The sequence below is a fragment of the Clarias gariepinus genome, chromosome 15, assembly GCF_024256425.1.
Source record: "Clarias gariepinus isolate MV-2021 ecotype Netherlands chromosome 15, CGAR_prim_01v2, whole genome shotgun sequence".
Taxonomy (NCBI): domain Eukaryota; kingdom Metazoa; phylum Chordata; class Actinopteri; order Siluriformes; family Clariidae; genus Clarias; species Clarias gariepinus.
In genome coordinates this window covers 31,275,190-31,300,100 of record NC_071114.1, presented here as the reverse complement: position 1 = coordinate 31,300,100, position 24,911 = coordinate 31,275,190, and the positions used below count along the sequence as shown (strand labels likewise).

The following is a 24,911-nucleotide window of genomic DNA, read 5'->3' as shown; positions in this document are numbered from 1 at the left end:
GAGAAACACCAGGACGGCCTGGCGATCATTGATCAGCTGGAGCTGGAGAACTCTGACCTGAGGGACCATGTGGAGACCCTGCAGGGAAAATTGAGGAAGATCATGAACCTTCTCTCTGAGAGTTATCGGACGTGTGACGAGCTAACAACAGTAAGCAGAAGACCGCCCTCACCTTAAACACTTTTCTTTCACTAGAAGTGGACGGATTCATGAGGACTGTTCATGTTCCTGGTTAGGTTGATTTAACCAAAGCAACTACTGCATTTTCAAGTTTCTCTTGTGCACTTCTAGTTAATTACAAGGAGTTCTTTGCATACTGTTTGTACACATTGAGCAGTGAAACTTCTGTGTGTTTCAGAAGTATATGCGAGAGCTGGAGGCGTACAGCCTACGCAAGGTCAATATGGACAAAAGGGGTCTAATAAACAGCAAGGAGGCGCTGAAGGTAAACTTTATCTCATGGAATTATGACCAGTGCGTATTTCAGTGAAATCCATAACCTTTTAGTTTTATCATGAGTGATTGGTCAGGTTATTAAAGTGTCTAAATGTGTGTGTGTGTGTGTGTGTTGAATGTGGGTAAAGTTAATAAACATTAATTGTTGTACATTCAGGATGAACACCAGAAGGGCGTGAAGACTATCGCTCAGCTGAAGGCAGAGAAGGCCGACCTGAAGGAGCATGTGGAGACCCTGCGAGGATCAATGCAGAAGATGATGAACCTTCTCTCTGAGAGTCACCGGACGTGTGACGAGCTAATGACAGTAAGCAGAAAAACTGCCTTGTCTTAAACATTTTGCTTTCACTAGAAGTGGGTGGATATGAGGACTTTTCATGTTTCTGTTAGTGATGGGTCGTTCATGAAGGATTCGTTCTTTTTGAACGAGTCTTTAATGTAACTCAGAAGAACGAGCATCTCGGGGAGTGATTTTCTACTGGGCGCGCATGCGCAAAGCATCGCAAAACCTCCGTATGTTATGTACAGGAAACGGTCTTTTGGTCTGAATCGTTAGTTCTTTTGTCACGTGACTCCCATAGATACTATGCAGTGCAATAGATTCAAAAGAACGAACGACTCGGACTAGAAGACTCATGAGAAGAACCGCTCAATTCTGTTTTCTGAGAGGTGAGCTGCTCATTCTGTTTATTGTAATACTGTATGTCTTTAGCTGCGTTGTAATATATTCATTACTGGAACTAGAGCCAAAATGTGTGTATGTAGACGTGTTGGGGGTCAGTTTATTGAAAATGTAACATTTTACTTTATTTCTCATTAAAAGAACGAAATGAACTCAGAAAAGATTTGTTCATTTTGATGATTGAGATTTAAAGAACCGAGTCACTAAAATGATTTAAACTTCCATCACTAGTTTCTGCTGCCTGATGAGATCCATTTACCCAAAACAACTCCGTATTTACAAGTTTCTCTATTTTTATAGTAGCTCATTGTACATGTACAACAAGCATTAAAGTCTGAACATCATTTCAAACATTTGTGTGTTTCAGAAATATATGCGAGACCTGGAGGTGTACAGCCTACACAAGTTCAGTTATGATGAAATGGGGGAGACTCTGGCGCATAACGAGAAGTTCCTGATGGTAAATTTATTTCTCATGAAACTATGACCAATATTATGAACTATGTATTGTGTGTGTGTGTGTGTGTGTGTGCAGTTATTTACTCAGATTTTTTAAGACAAAGTTTTTTTTATTAGAAATGTATTTACACAATTTTAATATTAGATATTACACTAACCCCCATCCCCCCCCCCCCCAACCACCCACACACCATAAGAAAACAACTGCCAGTCAGTAGAAACTGAAATAGGAAAAAATATTGAAATAAACAAATAAACATCAAACAAACTAATAAATATTGTGGAGAAATCAATTCGAAATTGAAGTGGTTTAAGAACGGTTCCCAGACATCATAACGGTCCTGAGTGTCTCACTTTCTAGAATAGTGAATTATTTTCCCACATGTTGAGGTCTTTTTTTCCCCAAAACCTTTTAGTTGATCATAGGCGAGGTTATTAGAGGTCAGGGTATTAAATCATCTGAATGTGTGTGAATGTGTGTATTGATAACCTTAATTATTGTACTTTCAGGACTCCCCAGTCGAGGCTGACCTGAGAGACCAGGTAGAGACCCTGCGAGGGACAATGCAGGACACGAGGGTCCTGCACTCTGGGCCTTACTGGGATTTTAAAGAGCTACAGAAAGTAAGCAGAAAAGCTCTCATAATAAACAGTTCCTTAAAATATGCTTGGACTCGTTTAAACACTTTTCATCTTCCTGCTGCTAATGAGGCTCATTGAGAACACGTTAAAGTTCTGTTTGCTTTTAATGAGTGTACGAGGTCTATTGTTCTGTGAACATTAGGCGTTACGAGCGACCCCGTGTTTAACAATACGTGTTTCATTCAGGAGTATGAACAAGAGCAGGAAGCTCAGAGTCTGCTGATGGACAAGTATGGTGAGACAAAGACTTCATCTTTGGAAAAGTTACTGAAGGTGAACTAACGCTTTTCTCCTGAAACCACACCTGCTTTTGAGAAGTGTGTGTGCGTGTGCGCGTGTGTGTGCGTGTGTGCACGTGTGTGTGCGTGCGTTTGTGTGTGCGTGTGTGTGTGCGTGTGTTTACATGTTGGGGACTTCATGTCCTTTTTCCTCAAAAGTGATGAATCAGGTTATTAAAGTGTGTGAATGTGTGTGTAGAAGTAAACAAAGCCAATACTTCCTAATTGTTGTATTTCAGAATGACGTGGTTGAGGCAGAGGAGGAACAGACATCAGTGGGGTGGAGATCACAGAGGAGTCTGACCCGATGGGATGGACCAGCTGGAGACCCTGTGAGCGTCCGTTCAGGAGACGGGGGACCTGATGTCTGAGACACAGCAGGAAAAACCTCATGGCATTGGACAGCTGCTTTGATTATGAATTATATATTCATGTTTGTTTTTATATGAATAGAGAGCTGTGATGCATGCTAACATTACGAATGTGAGGTGAGTTTGAGCCAGTTTTCAACAATGTGTGTTTTAGTAGTGTGTGTGTGTGAGTGATAGCAGAAGGTTCTCTCCAGGTCCTCCAGGTAGACAACAATGAGATGAAGAAACACGAAAAATCTCATGCGTTATTTTTATACTGTACCTATACTTTAAATACTTCAGCGCTAGAGTGATTCAAAAAAGAGTCAATTAAATACAACTGGGTAGCTCAGTGGTTAAGGCATTGGACTACGGTTCGAAAGATCCCAGGTTCAAACCCCACAACCACCAAGTTGCCACTGTTGGGCCCTTGAGCGCGGCCCTTAACCCTCAACTGCTCAGATGTATAATGAGATAAAAATGTAAGTCGCTCTGGATAAGAGCGCCTGCCAAATGTAAATGTAAATGAATCTACCTGAAACTCCACTATTTAACAAAGGATAAATGCTGTACCCCATATGGACCAAAGACTGCAGAGGACAGTGAGAGAAATAATATTAAGGAGGTTTTGGGTAAATTTGAAAAATAAAAAAAAAGACTCAAATGACCTGTTGGAGCAAATCTGTTCTTCAGAGATGTTACATCAAAGATCATTGTTAAAAGTGATATATAAATAAAATTAAATGTTTAATATGAATTTCAACTGAGTTACTAAAATGATTGACTGGAGCAGCGAGTCCTGACTGCACACTCGGCCTCACTCAGACACTGCCGGTCATGTAATAGTTGCTTTGGATCAAGAAAAAAGTACATTGATAAATGAATGACAGTCAGGGATGACCCCTAGAGGGCGCCTTGTGCCCATGCACTTTGTTTTACTGTAGGTTTTGTGTTGGGACTTTGGCTGGGACTTCATTTCCCAGAGTGCACCTCTGTCACATGGTTGGATTGGTATCACCTGAAGCTTGTTTTGGTTTGTGTGTGTGTGTGTGTGTGTGTGTGTGTAAATAGTCCTTAGAGCAGCCAGTGAATGGTCTTACGTCCATTTTGTTCCCTTTGTTGTGATGCTGCCTTTTTTATTACGTTCAAATCTCTACTAGTCAAAGTATCAGTTCATGTTCTAGATCCTGTCTTTGTTTTGTGTGTTTAACTTTCTTTAAAGACTTAATGTCTGCAATTACACCGTTCCTGCATCCAGCCATACCTGACAAACATTTCCTTTTATATTAGTAAGGGCACTCTGTGTATGCCACCCCAGTACCATCTGGGTTTTATAACACGTATCAGGTAGCAGAGATTTCCCCAAACACCCCCAGACAGTCTGTCCTTATACTGACTTACGTGTATATGTTTAATGCAAAGTATAATGTATCTTATTAAGTAATGTATACTTAGTAAATACTTCAGCATATTCCTATAGAAAGTGCAGTATGGAAGGCACAGTCCGATCCATTACAGAGGGAAATGAACTGAATATCACACACTGATTGAAAAGCAAGTTTACATACTCAGCATCGAGTTAAGTGTGTTTGGTGTGGGCATTGGGCATCTAAATCAGAGGCCCTGGTTTTCTCCTGGTAAAAGGTGGCATGCTCAGCCCTCGATGGAGAAGTGGTAAAGTGCTCGCCCAGCGTTCTGTATCCTTTCTGAATCTTAAATTAATAAAAGATTTGACAAAATAATATTTATATAATAATTGATATGAGACCTCTCTCGACTTAATTAAATTATAAGTTATTTAAAATATATTTACATGGTAAAGTCCAGGCATTTTTTCCAAGTAATATCCGTAACAAAACTATCCCAGTATGACATCACATGAGCTACAGTGACAGAGTTTTGTTTAAAAAAGTGCTCTAACTCTTAATGGGGATCTAAAAAACATGTTTGTCCAACTTTTGTTCTGCTGAGATGAATATCTGAAACAAAAGAAATGCCATCAAACACAACGGAGATTTCCTCTGCAGAAAGAGGAATGGAATAAACAGAGAGGGATTTAATATTCAAATAAATAACTGATCATTATAATTACATAAAATATCAATATATTATTTCTTTGAGATTTAAAAAGGACACCAGCTGATCTTTGTGTAATTCTGCTCCTGAAATCATTCTTGTTTGTCTTCAAAGTTTCCAGGTTCTCCCACAGTCAGAAAAATGGCAGTAAATACAATGGTAATCCCTATTGGCCTCCGCCATCCCTAACTGGACTAGACATGTAACCCGGGTGGACAGTCCGTATGAGGGATACAGTACATCATTCAAATCATTAAAAACAATAAATAAAAAATAAAAATAAAGGAAGAAAAGTGAAAAAACACACACAATTCATACACAATATAGCACTAGGGTGTATCGTTTATATTTAAATCATTAATGTAATTTAAAGGTCTGCTGATTGTGCATTTTAAACAAGTCGTGGATGCAAAGTTTATTCTGAAAGGGAAATGGGAGACACGCACGTGCACGCGCAGCGCGGAACGAGACGGTCACGTGATGCCGGCACACGACGCGGCCTCGGCTGTCTGTTGGTCACGTGACACCCATGGACCTGGCGCGACGGTTTATTTGGAACCTGACGCTGCTACGTCACAGTACGTAGCGCGCGCGCGCGTGTGTGTGTGTGTATATATATATATATATAAAACTCAGTAGCGGTAAACCGTGTTGAGCTTATTGCCGCTTTACCCTCGCGCTCAGCGACACGCGGCTGTGGGGTTTAGAGCTGTGTGATTAATCCGAGTGTAAGGTTTACAGAATAAACCCCGCCCACAACTCCCCCCCCATATATACACACACATACAGAGCGCCCCCTGTGGTGGTGCAGTGAGCAGCAGCCTTTCCCCTGAGAGCGGTCTGCGTTATGGATCCCGGTACCACCATCCTGCGGGTGAAGCGGAAGAGGGGCACCGACCCCGCGGACGCGCTACTGCTCGCCTGTAAGCGCGTCCGAGCCGAGTCCGGTACCGCGCCACCCGAACCGGAACCCGAGCCCGGTCACGCGCGCATCGAGAGCTCCGTGTTCAAGCTCGTGGCCACAGTCTCCTCACAGGTGATGCTAACTAGCCACCATGCTAACACCTCACCTAGCCGCTCTGTTCGACCCGGGTTGTGTACAGAACCGCTTTAATAATAATAATAATAATAATAAAACACTGCTTAAATTAATACGTTAGACCTGTTAGATAGTTTGCCTGTTAGACGGTTAACGTCGCTAATAAACATTAGTTAGCTTTTCAGTTGGATGCTAAGTTGACTAGCTTCAATAAATTCTGTTCTGTTTATCTGACTGGAGGATAAAGTGTTTCTGTTTGTGTGAATGTTTACTTTTTAAGTCTTAGTTTCTGCCTCAGTGATATCACATGATTCTTATCTGTTTCTTACAGTCTGTGTCTAACTAATGTATTTAAAGAAAGTGGTTCTGACTGTACATTGGTCAGAATAAATATATTACAGTATCTTTACATTTTATACATTGGGGGAGCAGAACCCAGTCTCAGAAAAATGTCTTTCTGCTGTCTGTCTTTCTGTCCAGAATTTGTCTCAGCATCACATAAAACTGTCTGTACAGACTTTACTGAATCTCCTGCAGTCCTTAGATCTCTACCTGAAGTTTAATCTGCACCATCAGTGAATCTAAATGTGGAGTAAAAGTGATGTTATGAACAGTTATGTGTGGGATTTAATAATCTACTGTAAAATAATCTACTAATGCGCTACTGTCTCAATGTAAACAAACACCTGCACCAATAGATATTAATTAGAAAAGATAAAGTGAATATTTTGACTGGGATTAGTTCATATTTTCACTTTGGCTGAAATAACAGCGCTGAAGTGGTATAAGTGAATTTTAACACGCTGGAGTGGTTTTAAGACAAAACTTCATCTTTATCCTTTTATCTACTTTTTCCATTTCTCATCTGTGATTCACTCTCCGATTACCGAACAGGGAGTGTATTTGTCTGAGCACCAAAGAAGGACAACTTAGTGTAAACAAGGCGTAAGATACTCAACCTTACAGAATGGGATTTCTTTGTATTAATATTTTAGACAGAGAGTTCTGCTGTACAGAGAGACACACAGACATGGACGTGGGCTTCAACCTCAAATAATAATAATAATATCACTGATTACGTTAAAGATTAGCTAATTATTTTTAGCTTTAACATTTTAACTGTATTTTATTTAAAAATTAAGTTAGTTGTGAAATTAAAGGATAAGTATTATTATTTTAAGCCTAAATAGAATATCTGCTCAATTTTTAAATTTGTTAAAAAAAAAAAAAAATGTTTTAACACAGGTTTGCATCTTTCCTTACAGGACGACCCGGTGCAGACACATGTGCGTGAAGCCCTTTCTCGTCCACGTCTCGCACACGCCTTGCGTCCGTCTCACGGCAGCTCCAGCAGAATCGTCAGAGACTTGCGCAATGCCAAATGGAGCACCAGGAGAGAAGAGCGATACCGCATCCTCTCCAGCCACCGGGCTGGGCTTCCTGCAGAACCCCTCAAGGAAGAAGAACATAAAGACAGTCAGTCTCAGACAGACACAGAACCTCGTTTGGGAGGCGTGCAGGTGTTCGATATCGTTCAGGAAGATGTCGAGGAGGACGAGAAAGATCTTGAGATGGTAAGAATCATCAGTCAGATGTTGCATGTGTGTGATGAAATGTACTGACTAAATGGTTTCTTTAACAGTTCATCAATTTCTTCTCCTCTCTTTTCTGTCTAGAGCCTGAAGTCTGATCCAGAGACGATTCTGTGTAACTCTGTGAAACTGATACGTGAGAAGCTGAGCGTGTCGAGTCACGGAGCTGGAACTGAACACCGTGAGAAAGATGATGACTACGTTTACGATTTGTATTACCAAGAAATGGCCACGCCCGGCTGGATTCAGGACATTTTATCGGTCCAGCCCTACGCTGAAGAAGGAGAGCTAGTGAGTCTAGAGATTCTACAGCCACAGTGAAATAAATATATTTATATAAAACCCTAAGAAACGGCTGAACATCATGTCACTCCTGTACCAGAGTTAGTGTGTCATAACATTTAACAACCAATCAGGATGCAGTATTTTAATGCAGAACATTTTAAGAAGAGGTTTCAAGAAGAGGGCGGAGTTTGTGATTTGTGTATTCATTAAGCAGTTTATTAATGAAACCACACACATTTCCCTGATGCTCCAGTCCTTTGTTCTGTGACTTTAGGGTTGTTGAAGCGTTGCTGTTTTTTAACAAACTAACAATCAGCAGCTCTTTGCCAATAACAGCACGTCATCATCACAGGAACTGAGTGTAACTGCTCGAATCGAACTAATATGATTAAATCCACAGGTACCTGACGAGGTCGTTTTGGAGCAGGAAGTGTATGAGGATGAGGACGATGAAAACGCTGAATGCAACTGGAGAAATGATTATCCAGACGAGGAGGGCAGTGAAGGCGAGAGTGACGACGAGCGTTATGGAGGTGCGTGGTCAGGTTCGGGTTCTGTCTGAGAGTAGCTCTTAGTTTTTTTTTTTTTTTTTTTTTTTTTTTATCGTTGTGGTTGGAAAAATGGATGACCGGGGGGGGGGGAGGGGGGAAATTTCACTGGTCAATTACAATCACATGATCCTCGGGTACAATATTCATGTCAAAATATGACCCTGACCCCCCCCCCAATCTCCGTAATCCATGTCACAGTTTATATTTTCTCATTTGTTACAGCTACAGGTGTTAAAACATATTTCGGGAATTTTGGAAAGCTAACGCTACGCTCGCTCGCCTGCCTCAGAGCTATGGTGTTCGTTTAACGTCACACCGTGAACGACTCTGTTGGACTTCGAGGTTGAGGCGAGGTTTGATCCTCCTGATGTTTACTGATTAGAGATGCTGCAGATTTACAGCCTCATGTCGAAAGCACTAAATAAGGGTGTCCTTTAAAATAAAAATTTAAAAAGGAGAACACGCTCTCGACTGCACAGTGACTGCCAGTAATGTGAGACTTTTGGGATTATTATTTTTTTGTTAATATTCTAAATTAAAAAAAAGTTTATTTTTAATGAATATTTTAAAGATCTTTGGCTAATCTTTCTCTGGGACTTGGGCATACACATGAAATTAGACGTAAAATGCTTCTGGGACTGTAAAGGTATGAAGTAATTCTGATGGGAAATATAAATGTTAAATTTGAAATCTTTAGCCATAAAATTAATTCTACCTTTTTTCTACCTTGATTCTTTTCTGGTAATACAAGCAAGGTTTTTTCTTTTCTTTTTTTTTTTCCTAAGACTAAAATCAACACAAAACAGGTTGTTTGCACATGAAGTCAATTCCACCTGCCGGTGTGTCTATTATATCATGATATTTATAGAATTAGATTAGTAATCCAAATGATATCGTATCAGCTGGTCCCTGGTGATTCCCATCTCTAGCGCCTCCTATGTAGATAAATCACTCCCTGACCTCCAGTAGCACATCATGTCATGCAAAGAGGTGAAAGTGGTGTTATGTGCAAACAACCTGTTGTGTTTGTGTTTAGAGCACCACCTGCAGGATTATAGGAGAATTGTAACATTTTGCCTCCTATTACTATTACCAGCTCTCGAAATGCCTAGGGTTTGTGTGTACGGTTGATCAGATCGATTTAACAGACAATCTATAAGCAGATTTTATCGAACATCGCAGATCATAGTGAGGAGGATGGTTATTTCCGTCTACGGCCCCAATAACAGACCTGACTGTTATTTTATAAAATCTATACCACTAGCGTGTTACACACTTCTCCTCCACTTTGTTTTTCACTTCTTGCCCTCCAGAGCGAAGCGATATTGCATGTCATAAGTCACATGATTACAAATTATTAAGGAGGATGCAAGTGTTCTGTAAAGAGTGTGTGTAAATTCTCTATCTGTTTAGATTTGCTGAGCTTAAGAGTGAATTATTAGTCATTTTGTTGTGTGTTTCCATTTATTTATTATTTTTTCCTTCCCCCTTCAGGTTGGGGTGAGGAGCATTCGTACAGCCGCAGGAGCTGGGAGCGCTATCAGAGGGAGGTGATGGAGGAGGGGGAGGGGGACAGTGAGAACGCAGACGAATCCGACAATTCAGACTGAGACACTGTGTGTGTGTGTGTGTGTGTGTGTGTGTGTGTGTGGTTTTGCTCACATAATCATCAGTCCGTGTTGTGTTTGTGTGCCAGTTGGTGTGTGTAATCCTGCAGAGGCTTTGTTCGTGTTGGGTGTGTGTGATGTGTGGTGTTGCTCTGTTTAATGATGTGAATCCTAGTTTTATAAGAGGTGTGTGACTAGTTGTGTGTTGTGTGAGTATCATGTGTGTGTGGAAACAATCCTGAAATAAGTACTATTCTGTAAATATGTATAGATAAAAATACAGTAAATAAAAAAGGTTTCAAATGGAGAAGTGTTTATTGATGCAGTTATAATAATTTATCACTTCTGTCTCAGCTGCACTTTATAAAAGTGAATTAAATCAGGAAATCACTAAACAATAAAATTAGACGTAAAAACTCCATCTTTCTTTCCTATTTGGGCGTTTTATATATCAATACGCAGTATAATTAAATGTTGATGGATGGGTACACACACAGAATCAGCCAAAAACTATGTATAAAACAATGTGTACACTTTAGGAAAAGAAAAATATTTAGTATATTAGTAATATCATGTATATCGCTATAATAATGTCTAGCAATATTAGTTTTTTCTCTTTGATTGAGTCTATGGTGTGTGTGTGTGTGTGTGTGTGTACACATATGCAGTTCTAGATGTGCGTTCCTGATTATGCTGCAAAAATCAATTCTGAAAAACTAAATTCCTGTAAATCAGATTTGTGGTCACGACGTTTCACAGCAGAGGAGAAAAAAAGATCTGTAGGAGAATATTATTCTGAGGTTATTTTGTTCTAAAGTGTGTACTGATCAACCATATGACATGAAAAACAAAAAATGTTTAAAAATCATGTAAGGCTTGTGGTCACTGATTTCCCTTTCCAAATCCACACACACACACAACCAATGACCTCATAATGACATCATAAAATAAGATTCCTAAGAACGTTACAAAAAATACTATAAAGTGAAAATGTCTTTAATTAGAACCAAAGCATTTAAATTTTTTTTTATTTCTGTTATTAATCACATATAGAATCTGTCTGTTTTTAGAGCCTGTTACTAATTAATTATTTTACATTTTATTGTTTTTTGGGCTGATAACTTTTTATCTAGAAGAGTTTTAATTAAGTAAATGAAATAGATGTTATAGTCTTATACTTTGTTTTTTTGTTGAACAGAAAATAAATTATATGAGAGATCTTTTTCATTTGCCCAGGCGTACAGTTTTGCATTGTAGTGTGAAATTCTAAAAATCCAAAACATCACAAATAAAAGTAGCTAATAAATAAGTTGCGCTTATAAACTTATCATTCTAAAAGGTCAGTTACACCTCCGACCCAGAGACGGATTAATAACGTTCATGAAGACGAGCGGAAGTCCATCAGCTTATGTCCTCCATAAGGCGCAACACACTCGTCCCTGAGAGGAGGACACGCCCTGGGTCACATGACTGCGCTCCTTCACCTGAGCGTAGGTGTCCAGCACTGTGTGTGTGTGGTGTTGGTGTGTTCAGAGGCACATGCAGGGCAGGAAGAGGTGATTTAAGACTTAATCCACCGGGTCCAGGTCTGTGAGCACGCAGAAACACGTGAACTGAGTAAACCGAGTGACAGAACCTGCAGGAGACAGAGAGGAAATAAACATTAGAACCAGAGTAGAACCTTAATTTTTTTTGTTAAACCAAGATGCCAGACTGATCTGAACTGGCAGGACACAGACACCCTGAACTAAACGATTCGGGAACGTTCAGCTTTGGCTTTTTCAAGGGCTTTCAATCATTATTTCAAAATACAGTGGAACTGCTCGGTAACGCAGTTTACAAGTGTTCCGCAAGACAAGCAAAGATTTTTAATACATTTTGACTTGAAAAACGAGCATTGTCTTGGTTTATGAGCACCGAGTATCATGTATCATGCATGCGTTTCTTGTTTTGATACAGAGCGTCACGTGATCACAACTGAGCCAATGGTTTTTCTCTCTTGCGCTGCGGAATTGTGGGTAATCATCTCCCCTCCTGGGTGAATACACACACACTGCTGGTTCTTAGTGCTTGCAGAGGTTCTGTGTAAGGCAGAAAGTGTGTGTGTATGTGTGTATTCACCCAGCAAGGGAGACAATTACACACGCTCTCTGCCTTACACAGAAACTCCGCTCTGTCCTGATTCTTTTTCAAAGGTAAAGTGCAGGCTCATTTGTTTTCGTTTTTAACTTTACAGCAGTGATTCCGTTAGTATGCGCTCACGCAAGTGTGACTAGCGATGTGCCTTGCTAATTCTTCTGATAAAACAGTCTCTCCGTTAATGTGGTGCGCCTGTGTGCACAAACGGAAACACCTATCTGTCAGGATTTTTTTAAAACTTTTTTTTAAAGGTAGAGTGCAGGTTAATTTGTTTTATTTTTACATTATATTTTTTTTATTAATTATTTTTATGTTTAATTTATTTTTAATTATTATTTTAAAATAATTTATTTTTTGGACTGTAGAATGAATAATTTGAGTTTTCATCATTTCTTATGGGAAAATTACATTTGGTTTATGAGTGTTTTGGAATACGAGCCTTCCTCGATTACGAATTATGCTCGTAATCCGAGGTTCCACTGTATTTAAAACTAAACAGTTAAACAAGTCTGTTACCTTCAGTGCCATGAAACACAAAGAGCCCTGCAGGGATTTGATCACAATGTTGATCTCATATCATATCATCGTGGCCTGACCCCAACATGAACCCTGATTGGGCGACACGGCCCTAATGTGTGAGTAGTTAAAGTCCTGCTTTAGGAGTGTGTGTAACTTACGCAGCAGGGCGGTGATGAACGGCGGCCGTTTGGACTCGGGGAGGTGAATCCCCAGGAAGTAGACGGGAACACCCGAGAGAGCGATGGCGATACCAATGAGGGAGCTGAGAGTGTCGCTGTAGAGGGGAACTGCAACCAGAAACACCGTACACAAGCAGAACACCACAGGGTACACCAGGGACAACTGTACACACACACACACACACAAACACACACACACAGAGTCAATAATCCATAATTAGACAATTACAGTTTAATGCATTCCTCTCACAGTTACCGGCCACTTCATTAGGTACACCTGTTTGAATGCTCATTAACACAGATATCTAATCAGCCAATCACATGGCAGCAGCTCACTGCATGTAGGCGTGTAGACCTGGTAAAGACGACCTGCTGAAGTTCAGACCGAGCATCAGAACGCTGAAGGAAGGTGATCTACTGTAAGTGACTCTGTTGGTCTGAGTTTTTCCCAAACAGCTGAAACACACACATCACTAGTGTTTACAGAGAACGGTGTGATAAAGAGAAAATCCCCAGTAAGTTCAGTACTCAGGGTGAAAATGCCTTATTGAGGTCAGAGGTCAGAGTTGAACAGCCAGACTGGTTGGAGCTGATAGAAAGACAACAGGAACTCTAATAACATCTGGTTACACCTGAGGTCTGCTGAAGAGCGTCTCTGAACACACGACACGTGGAACCCTGGAGCAGATGTTCTACAGCAGGAGAAGACCACACTGCTCCTGTCAGATAAGAACAGGAACCTGAGGCTACAGGTCACATGGTCTCACCAACATCAGACACCAGAAGATCGGAGAAACGTCACCTGGTCTGATGAGTCTCAGGTTCTGCTGTGACAGAATTCGGACGGTCTGGTCTGAATTCGGTGTAAACACCATGTACACATGGATCCGTCCTGCCGTGTATCAGCGGTTCAGGCTGGTGGTGGGGGTGTGATGGTGTGGGGGAGATACTGGTTCTCGGTACACTTTGGGCCCCTTAGTACCACTTGGGCATGGTTTAAATCCCACAGCGTACCCGAGTGGTGTTCCTGTCCATCCCTTCATGATCGCAGGATAACGCGTCATGACACAAAGCTGAAATCATCTCACACTGGGTTCCTGAACATGACGGTGAGGTCACTGCACTCACACGACCCCCACAGTCACCTGATCTCAGTCCAGTAGAGCGGCTCTGGGACGCGGTAGAGCGCGAGAGTCGCATCGTGGACGTGCAGCCGACAGATCTGCAGCGACTGCGTGATGACGTCATGGTGATATGGAGCGAGATCTCTAAGGAGTGTTTCAGCACCGCGTGGAATCTTTAATTAAAGCAGTTCTGAAGGTAAACGCCATCGGACTCAGTGCTAGCAAGGTGTACCTAATGAAGTGGCCAGTGTGTGTATATTATTATTAGGTTATTCTGCACACACTGACTAACATTATTCCATGGAGGATTATTATTATTATTATTATACAGACCTTCAGTGGCCGCGCCCTGTCCGGATCTTTCCAGCGTAGGTAGATCTGTCCTGCGATGGACAAACCCACAAAGAACCAGTAGCTGAAGCTGTAGTAGTTAATCAGCTGGAACACATCCTGGACCGTCAGGTAGATCAGAGCCATGGCACACTGCGGCACAGAAACATCATCTGACATCAGTGAGGGAGATATGAGCACCAGGGGGCGCTAGAGATCACCATTTACATTCCTGACCTGCTGATTGGATCATCTGGAGGTTTCTTGGTTTAAAGCTTATTAAATCCTCAGGATGATCTTCTATAGACTTCACTTTATTATTACAAACACTAACTTTAAATCTCATGTCTAGTTTGATCGGAATTATTTTTTTAAATGATCAATTTAAAACAATTAGCAGAAGCCAGAAGAATAAAAATGTATTTACGTGGAAATAATAACACGACATGACACACAACACAACACTACACACCGCTACGCTAGTGTTCTGACGGAGGGGGCGTGGCCTGTCCTGCAGCATTTTTCCATTTTAGCTGTGATAAGATGTACTGTTTACACCGTTACACACTCGGCTTCGCTCTCAGATTAGATTAGCACGGCGAGCTAACGGCACTAGAGGTCGTAATGAGATGAAAAGATGAAAAAACACTTCAAAGGTTCTGCAGGTGGAACTGAAGCTGTGGATGAAAAAGGAAAGAAACTCTGAGTTTAAAGGTCTCGTGTTACTGAAACTCTGATCATTCGTCTGAACAGAGAGTGAATTACAGTAAATTAAACTAATTATGATTATTTATAATTACTTCCATCCACTCCGTGTTCACCTTCGATTCGCACCAGCGTGTGAGAACCTGCAGCACACGGAGCTTAAACCTTCAGACTAGCAACTGGTTCATTTTAATGTCTGAGACAAACAACAAGTTACACAATGTCATGTTCATTTGGTTATTGAGATATTCAGCTAGTTAGATCTGGATATTTCTCACATGGAGCCATAAATAAACGCGCCCGAGCTCGTACTCACGTTGAAGAGGAGCGCAGGGACGGGCGTGAACCTCTGCACGTGGATCATCGATAAAGCGTCCGGGAGATGACCTTCCCGAGAGCCGACGAAGAAAAGCCTAAAAAACACATCTGGAATGAGTGTGTGTGAGATTGTGTGTGTGTGTGCATGTGTGTGTGTGTGTGATTTTGTAATGTATCTGACCTGGATGCTGCGATGATGGAGGAGTTGAGTCCACCGTAGCAGGACAGAGCCACAGCGATGGGGATCGTCCAGCTCATTACACCTAAAGTGTGATCAGCAAACGTCTGCACACACACACACACACACACACACACACACATTACACTGACTGTAAATATGTAATAGTCCTTCTTTCCGCTTCTATATATTTATTAAAGCGCAGCACAGGACGATTCTCAGCCGTTACATTAAATGATGAAGACGTCAGCAGTTAATTTGTTAATTGAATGATTGTGTAAACGCACCACGGCCACGGCGTCGCTGGCGAGGATGGAGCTCATGTCCAGCACGGCGTAGTAGGCCACGTTGGTGAGGATGTAGATGATGGTGACGATGGGCATGGACACGGCGATGGACAGAGGGAGATTCCTGAACAGAGGAACGTCACACACTTTAGCTCTCAGTTTATTTACATGCAGATCGATGTGAAGGCGCGAGAACTGAACCTGTACACACCTCTCAGGGTTCTTAATTTCCTCAGTCACAAAGTTCAGAGTGTCCCAGCCCGAGTAGGAGAACAGGGCGGAGTAGAGGGCCAGGGCGATGTCCCCGGGGTCGTGAGACGACCCCTGGAAGGGAGCTTCAAAGTTTCCTGTGTGACCTTTAAGACGAAACAGATGAGTGTGTTTAAAGACTGCAAGGAGACATGAGAGTTCTGGCTCGTTTTACTTTCTGTAAATGAGAAGCTCTGTAGCGTGGAGAACATCTACATCAATCATCAGGGTCATTTTTCACACACGAGTCATAAACCCCCAGCTGTTATAGAATCAGTGTGTGTGTGTGTGTGTGTGTGTGGGGTAAATAAGTGAGGAGGCGCGGTCTCACCCTGACACAGCTTCACCAGGCCTGTGATGATGATGACGATGAGGGCCAGGACTTTGGCGTAGGTGAAGATGTCCTGCACTCTGGTCCCCCACTTCACATACGCCGCGTTAATGAACGTCAACAAACCTGCGACAGGTGGAGAAATCATCAGGAGACGCTCATCACACGTAGCACTGCTGATGAAACAAACCTGAGAAGTGTTAGTGGTGTGTGAGCAGCATGAGATGATTAAGACACATTCTTGCTGTTCTGTTCAGGTTCCTACTGTACGTGTTAAATAAGTTTAAAGATCAGAAGCTTTATTAGGATTTAAATGCGTCATGTCCAGAACCCTCAGCGTCTTCGTGTAGTCTTCTGCTCATAATCCTTTAAAACATCCTACAGTTGTGTGTTTATTACACCGTACACTTTAATCTGCAAACGAGTCTGTTCAGGGTGGAGAAGTGAGATGTCCAGAGGCGACAGGTTCGAGAGGAGACGCTCGGCAGAACCAGACAAACACGTTTCAGGACACCAGACTGACGAGCGCTTTAGGGCTCCGGGATGAAAAACACGATGAGGTTCTCTCGGTTCACAACGACACACACCACCTCATGTTTAACTCAGTGTTCTCCCTGCTTTGGGTTGTTTTTTTTTTTGCTGTATCTTACATGGTTTTACACCACACTTGCGCGCACACACACACACACACACACACACACATGTAGAAGTATACTTGAAACAGGATCATTTCTAGCACACATTACATCAGTATGGTACTGAAATCACAATATACGAGGGGCGTTCGAGTCAAAGCGGGACTTTTGATTGTGTAGAATAACAGAACTTAGAGAGTAAACACTCCCTTTATTTCTCTATATTCTCCCTGATACACTAATGCACTTATCACAGTGGTTCACTATTGCTTCGACACCATCAAGGTAGAAAGTTCTCTTAGTACACTGGAGCCGTGACCGGGTTCTCTGTCTGTCTGTCTGCGTCTCTTCTGCAAGTCAGCATCAAGTTATGATCACTCACAGACGTACAGACTGACCAGAATTCATCACCGTACTGTGACTGACGTCTTCCGTAACCACTAAACACCTTTACGCCTTCATTCATCAGTAAATTCATAACAAGTCCCGGTTTGACTTGAACGCCCCTCGTGTTAACATCATGATTGTTAAAGTGAGACCAGTGTTATTCCCTGTTCAAAGAGAATGAATATTAAAAGATGTTTATGATTTTTAATTCCCCTACTGAGATTTAGTTAAAAAGTTTAATTTGATATAAAAGTAATAAATACTGTTTCAGGGTTCAGTGTGGTTTAGCGAGATGGAACAGACTGTACGCACAGATGCAGGCTGCGGCGATGAGCCGGGAGGCGGCGTACGGCGGCTCGCAGGTGGGGAACAGCGGCTGCACCAGGTAGTTGGCGAAGGTGATGGCGATGACGGCCTGGCTGGTGGGCTCGATGATCAGGAGCGACGTCCAGAGCCGAATAAAGGCCAGGAAACCTCCGAACGACTCCAGGATGTAGGCGTAGCTGGCACCTGACTTGGTGATCGTGGTGCCCAGTTCGGCGTAACACAGAGCGCCGATCACGGAGAAGATCCCCCCGATGGCCCAGATGACCAGCGACAGCCCGTAGGAGGCGCTGTAGATCAGAACGCCTTTCGGAGAGACGAAGATCCCCGAGCCGATCATGTTCCCCACGATGAGGCTGATGCCGTTCAGGAGCGAGATCTCCTTCTTCAGCTGCATCATCTCTCTGGGCCGGGACTCTTCTGTTCCCCCAGAGCGCTGCGCGGTTACCGCACCGGTACCAGAACCGGAACCGTTCTCCATTCTGCCCTGGAGCTGCTGGAGGTACGAACACTCGGACCTGCGTCAATCTGGAACACAGAAGAGAGATTTCGTAATCGACCTCATCAGTCTGGGAACTCAGCACTAGGAACGGTATAGTGTTATCACGCTCCAGAAATATTGGCACCCTGAACAAAACAGAGCAGATATTTGGGCACACGCTCACACAAACACACACTCACACACACACTCACACACATGATAAGTTTTAACTGACAGTAATTAATAAAACATGAACTCAGACTGAATCATTTCATCCTGTTGTAAAGATTGGATCAGTTCTTAAATCACGGTTGGAGTCGTGTAAACAAAGCCCTGAGTGTTTCATTAGGAACCTGAGATAAGCGTCGGACTGAGTCGGGCTTTTGTGTGCTGTAACAGGAAAACAATCAGCACGCAGTTAAATGATTAAACGCTGATGTCTGATTGGTCCTTACAGCGCTGATAACACACACACACACACACACACACACACACACACTCCTCACACACACAGATTAGACGACTTTCTGACACTTTTCTCAATAAAACGAGACAACAAGGTGATGATGTGGTGTGTGTGTGTGTGTGTGTGTGTGTGTGTGTAAACACTTCCTGATTAAATCACAGACATTCTCAAACATTAACTAGTTCATGTTACTTTATATATACTGTACATACACATTTATATATATATATATATTTATATTCTAATCATCAGCGTTAAAAGGTCTGTTTACATTACATTCTCATTTAAACACTTTGCAGAGTCTTTAAAGACTTTATTGTGTCACTTTTATGGGAACAACATGAATATTGAGCTAAAATTAAATATTTGTCAGATTCTTGTTATTTTCCACTAGTTTAGTTTCCCAGAAGGTCGAATCCCAAACATCTGCACTCGGGCCATATAAAGCCCTGGTGCATGAAGAGAGCGCTAACGTCGCCATGGGAACCCACGATCGTCACTGTGGTTTTGCCCTTGTGCTCGGCTCAGCTGGACGACAAGTAAGTGTGTGTGTGTGTGTGTGTGTGTGATTCATGCCCTTGAAGCACACAATTGTTTTCTTGTTATTTTAGTTCACTGACTGTTTTTTTCTCCTTTTCAGAGTGTAAAGCTTTCACACACACACACACACGCACACACACACACACACACACACACCTCGTTAGCTTTTACGTCATGATGTTGAATGTAATGAGAAAAAACTTAAAGCGTTCGAGGAATAATTCACTAAAGTCTCTGGGTCTATGAATATTGATGAGTATGTGAATTTGGACACGCCCTCACATCCTGCCGCCGTTCCTGTAACTGTGTTTTATTACAAACATCAGCTACCTTCAGCCTCCAGACAGATCAGTGTATCTCCTCATCCACTTGTGTAACAGCAGACCCACACCTGTTTGAACATCTCCCAGTGTTTCCATGATACCCATCATTTGTAATGTTGTCAACAACATTAGCCCGTAAGCTTAACATTCAAACAAACAAATCAGAAATCGCCCCAGTACGAGGTTTTTATTCTTGGACACGATTAATTTAAATCTGTTCAGGGTTTTATATGATGACATCACAACAAGACTCAGACATAGCTCCGCCCCTGATCAAAATCTGCTTTATAAACTACTGTTTTAAATACACCATAAATGTGGTCTTTAAAAATGCCAACTTTTAATAAATTGAGGCAGAACTCAAGAAGTTAAACATACAAACAAACAAACAAAAATCAACAAAAATACTTTTTTTATGAATTAGTTAATCTATTACAGTTATAGTTATTTAATCATTGAAACATAGTCCCTATAATGTAATATTATTGTGTAAAATACTGTAGTCCAGTTGTTTTAGTATTTAAAATGACAGAGCAGATGTTTATAATCGAATGTTTGTTGATATTAAAGAGAAAAAGAGTCACATGACCTCTCCTACTTTCTTTGATCATCTACAAATACCCTGTGCTTTTTTTTTTTTTTTTTTTTTACATTTGCATATTTCCTTTCCACAAACACTAATCTTTTTAAAAACCTTCTCTTGTAATCCTCCGGGTCCTCGAGGCTGCCGTGTCTCTAATACTGCACTGAAGCGTTTCCAAACACACAGTTAAAAGAAAAGCCTTGCTCCGGTGGCTGTAACGTGTCTAACGGCTCTCTCTCTCTCTCTGGTTATTTTAAAACAATAATAAACAATAACAATAATAAAAATAAAAACAAAAGAAAACAATAATAAAGCCTTTATAAATAAGACTTTGTAGATTGTCTCACAAAATAAAATGTCTTTAGTGGTGTTGAGAGGAACAGAGCACCACTGGGGTATTTAACACCAGCATTTACTAAGACGAAAGCAAGAACTCTGCGAACACTGTACTGAAACATCAGGCCTTAGAGTAGAAACCCAGTAAAAATGAACCTTCCCGAAGACCAGCACCATCTGTAACTGGGCTGTATCGCTCACAGGCACTGCTGGAGATTCTGGACCCCTTGATTTCTCTCAGGGACCTCTGTGATCGTTCTCCTGGTATCAGGACGTATAAAATAAGCCATCGTACTGACAATGCATCCAAATGCACAATCTAACTCTAAGAGACAGACGTGTGAATGATTCAGAGCTGGCACAGGGGGTCATCATGAGAAACCTGATGTTCTGTGAGAGATCAGACAGTGTGAGGGACGTGGCATAACGTCAGTCTCTATGGACAGAAAAAATTTACTCAAGATTATAGGCTGCTACAGACAGCGAGAAAAAGCCTGATGCATGTTGGGGGCACATACTTTCTGACTAAATGTGTTGGGGTCACATGGGGTCCATCATGTCTGGCATAGACGTGACCAGAATTACCTCAGTGAAGCACGTGGGCAGATGCAGAGCTGATACGGGGCTGATACGGGGCTGATACGGGGCTAATGCGGAGTTGATGCAGAGCTGTAGAGCTAATACAGAGCTAATACAGAGCTGATACAGGGCTAATACAGAGCTGATACGGAGTTGATGCAGAGCTGATACAGAGCTGATACAGAGCTGATGCAGAGCTGATGCGGAGCTGATACAGGGCTAATACAGAGCTGATACGGGGCTGATGCAGAGCTGATACAGAGCTGATACAGAGCTGATACAGAGCTGATACAGAGCTGATGCAGAGCTGATACGGGGCTGCTTGGGCACAAAAGGTGCTGCGGAGGTGAATTGTACAGATGTCACCATAAACACCTGTGTATTTACCAAAACACTGTCTGACATGATGACACCCAGTCTCCAGGGGCTTCATGACCCAGCATGATCATCACATAAAGCACACTGCCAGCAAAACCACACAAGAGTTTTTAAAGATAAAATACAAATAAGGACCTGGCAAAGTATGTCTGCTGACGTGACTCGAACATAACACCTTTGGGGTATTTTTAAGAGAAGCTTAGAGTGACACGAAAAAAGGCTCTGAAGACGAGCAGACAAGAAACGAATGCGTCCTGCATGTGAAGAAGAATCAAATTGGTCATCAGGAACGAAACTGGACAAACCAAACGAGGATTACAATTCTCCAAGATGAAAAAAATAAGCTGACTTGTTGCATTTCCTGTATGTTTTTTTTTCTCAAAGTAATTAATAGCTATAAATATGAAGGCACAACATGTCAATGTATAAGTTACCTGATGACTGATGAATCTGATACAATTTCAGGTTACAGTATTTGATATTTAAGTGATATTGCACAGGGGGGTACTAACTTCTGTTCTATAGTAGGTATACTGTAAATAAAAGGAGCACATTGCAGGTTTAGAGGAAATCTGGCAACACAGGGGGAGATAAGAATAACAGCAGAAACCTGGCAACCCCCTTTGTTGAGGAGCACAGTGGGACAAACAGGCAGTAAATCATCCAGTGTAAAGATTAAATATAATGATTGATGTTTCTACATTAAAGACCTGATGATTAAACACACACACACACACACACACACACACACACGTGGAGAAGTGTTTAACAGATCAGAGGAGAGAAAGGCTTGTTGTTCACACATCACACACATCACACACACACATCCGATCAGCCCTACATGAGAAACATGTAACTGTCCCATGAGACATGTCCAGGCTGGGACACGTGTCCACAGAACCCGGGTTCGAGCCGCAGAGGGATCTGATCTGAACTCAACAAGTGTTTATTGGGTTTATTCCAGTAAAGAGGAGAGTGTTCTCCAAACGCGCGCGCACACACACACACAGCGCAGAATTACAGCACACACACACACACACACACACAGCGCAGAATTACAGCACACACACACACACACACACACAGCGCAGAATTACAGCACACACACACACACACACACACACACACAGCCTTATCCTGTTTACAGCAGCAGCAGCTTCAGTCTCGGACACCTCTGACTGAGAGCCGGAGGAGACCCGCAGGGACAGGGAGAGAGAGAGGGACAGGGACAGAGAGAGGGACAGGGACAGAGAGAGGGACAGGGAGAGGGACAGGGACAGAGAGAGGGAGAGGGACAGAGACAGAGAGAGGGACAGAGACAGAGAGAGGGACAGGGATCTGATGGTTCCTGCTGGAGTTCCCAACAAGGAATAAAACCCATAAGACCCGGCGGTCCGAATCTCTCTCTCTCTCTCTCTCTCTCTCTCCCTCACTCCGACTCTCATCATGTCTCTTTATTACAGATTTATATTTTTAATAAACTCACCTCCTCCTCCTCCTCCGGTCCTCCGTGTCTCAGCTGGAACAGAGCTCCCGAACACCGAGCAGCATCCTCCCTCTCTCTGTCTCTCCCTCTCCCTCCCTCTCTCTCTCTCTCTCCCTCTCTCTCTCTCTCTCTCTCTCCAGCAGGTCAGGTGACACCGGTAAACCCTGCGCTCACGTGCCCCCTCTCTCTCTCTCGCGCGCACTCTTGCGCCCTTTAATAGCACCATCAGCCAATCGGAAGTCACTCACTTCTCTTACGTCATGTTAGAAATACAGTGTAGAGTCTATAACATATAATAACATATAACACTATATAAAATGTTGTTGTTATCAGTGCATTAATAGGAAAACAATCTTAGCTCACACTTTTAAACTTAAACTCAAACACAGTGTCAGATCTGTAGTACAGTATTTCAGAATATTTACACATTTAAAAATAATCAGTAAACGAACAAACAAACAAACAAACCAAATCATGTGGTTGAATTCTAGAAGCAGTTGTGCCAGTAAATAAAAAAATATAATAAAAAATACATAAATAAATATTGTACATTTGTCATTTAATATTTGATACCTGATAAATAAATTAATTACAAATATTTTAATTGATGTTTATATTTAATATGCATGTGATTGAATAATTACAACTTGTTCAATTTAAAAGTATGAAATAACAACAGTGATTCTAACCCTAACCCTAATTGCCAACCCTTTTTCTGTCCATCATAATTATAAACAATTTTACTTTTCCAATGAAATATTTAATTAATGAAAAACTATACTCTACACTTTGAGGTTAGAGAGAGAGTGTGAGTGTAAAGACTTTTCCTGATTCAAAACTAACATTTTTCTAGGTTCAAACAAAAGGTGAATTGTAATGTGTGTTTATTTATGTTCAGTATATACTGTATACACACACACACACACACACACACACAGATGTTAATCCAGCCTGTATGATACATGATATTACTTACACATATGGTGCTATTTAATTTTGATTTCTTCTTATCTTAAGCTTCTTATCCAAACAATCTTTAATTAATTAAATAACTATTAATCAACAGTCCAGGTTAAACAGATCTGTTGTTTAGAACGTAATGTTTCATTACGTTCTACTCACTAGACTCACTCACTCATCTTCTATACCACTTCATCCTGTATTCAGGGTCACGGGGGGCCTGGAGCCCATCCCAGGAGGCTTAGGGCACGAGGTGGGGTCACACCCTGGACAGGGTGCCAATACATCACAGTAATTGGGGTTCATATGTAGAGTAAAACACTACATCTTAACCTTAAAAAATCTATTATTGTAAGCATACTCACACACACACACACACACACACACACACATGTTAATCTCTAATTTTAACGACACACTTCTCTTTATCTCATTCCCTGAGTGTTACTGTGACACGCCTGTGCAGCTCTTTCATGTTGGTGAATCCAATCACATGATCAATAAAACACATTAAAAGGATTTGAATGGAGAATTTGAATGCCTTTAATCTACTATTTAACGGCCCAGAGCTTTGACTCAGTGTGTGCTGTGACCTAATAAATAAAAGTACATCCTGTGCACTAATACTCGTCTGAAGATTAGCAGGTTAAAAAATATCTTTTAATCATGTTTGTGCAGTGGAATGAGGATTGTTAAATTCCTGCTCATGGTGTTCCACGCCTTCCTGCACACTGGAGTGTTATTCCTGCACTAACACACCCGGTCCTGCTCTGTTCAGACTTGTGCTGATCAGCTGATAGAAACACTCGGTGTGTGTGTGTGTGTGTGTTCCAGGACCACGGCTGAGTAACACTCGGGGAGAGCGCAGCGTTTGGTTTGAAGCCACTGATCAGAGCGCGATTATTTCACTAATAATAAACTTACAGCTATACTTTGGGTCAGATTCTTTTACACCCCTATCAGTAGACATAAGTACAGTCCCCTGCCCTTACTGTTTACTTCTGCATGATGGGACTGGTTCTGGAGACTCCTTCCATAACTGCTTCTGTATGAGTCC

At 41.8% G+C, this 24,911-nt stretch overlaps 3 protein-coding genes across 3 annotated transcripts; 2 read left to right on the top strand and 1 right to left on the bottom strand.

Annotated features, from left to right (window-relative positions):
* The first annotated feature begins 467 nt into the window (after positions 1–467).
* On the top strand, positions 468–3,185 carry LOC128542739 (uncharacterized). Its single transcript, XM_053512711.1, has 6 exons — positions 468–506; positions 614–763; positions 1,506–1,598; positions 2,108–2,221; positions 2,426–2,512; positions 2,757–3,185. Exons 1-6 carry the CDS (start codon positions 468–470, stop codon positions 2,886–2,888), a joined length of 615 nt encoding a protein of 204 aa, XP_053368686.1. The 3' UTR covers positions 2,889–3,185.
* A 2,554-nt stretch (positions 3,186–5,739) lies between these two features.
* Positions 5,740–10,438, top strand: slc7a6os (solute carrier family 7 member 6 opposite strand). The gene is made up of 5 exons (XM_053512950.1): positions 5,740–5,979; positions 7,248–7,556; positions 7,659–7,865; positions 8,260–8,392; positions 9,905–10,438. Exons 1-5 carry the CDS (start codon positions 5,791–5,793, stop codon positions 10,018–10,020), a joined length of 954 nt encoding a protein of 317 aa, XP_053368925.1. The 5' UTR covers positions 5,740–5,790; the 3' UTR covers positions 10,021–10,438.
* slc7a6 (solute carrier family 7 member 6) lies at positions 10,314–22,990 on the bottom strand. The gene is made up of 10 exons (XM_053512949.1): positions 22,895–22,990; positions 17,711–18,250; positions 16,377–16,502; positions 16,008–16,152; positions 15,797–15,920; positions 15,513–15,616; positions 15,330–15,426; positions 14,312–14,461; positions 12,834–13,017; positions 10,314–11,653 (listed from the first exon to the last, which is right to left on the bottom strand). The coding sequence occupies exons 2-10, from the start codon at positions 18,201–18,203 to the stop codon at positions 11,586–11,588; spliced, it is 1,491 nt and encodes a 496-aa protein (XP_053368924.1). The 5' UTR covers positions 18,204–18,250; positions 22,895–22,990; the 3' UTR covers positions 10,314–11,585.
* Between the last annotated feature and the right edge of the window lie 1,921 nt (positions 22,991–24,911).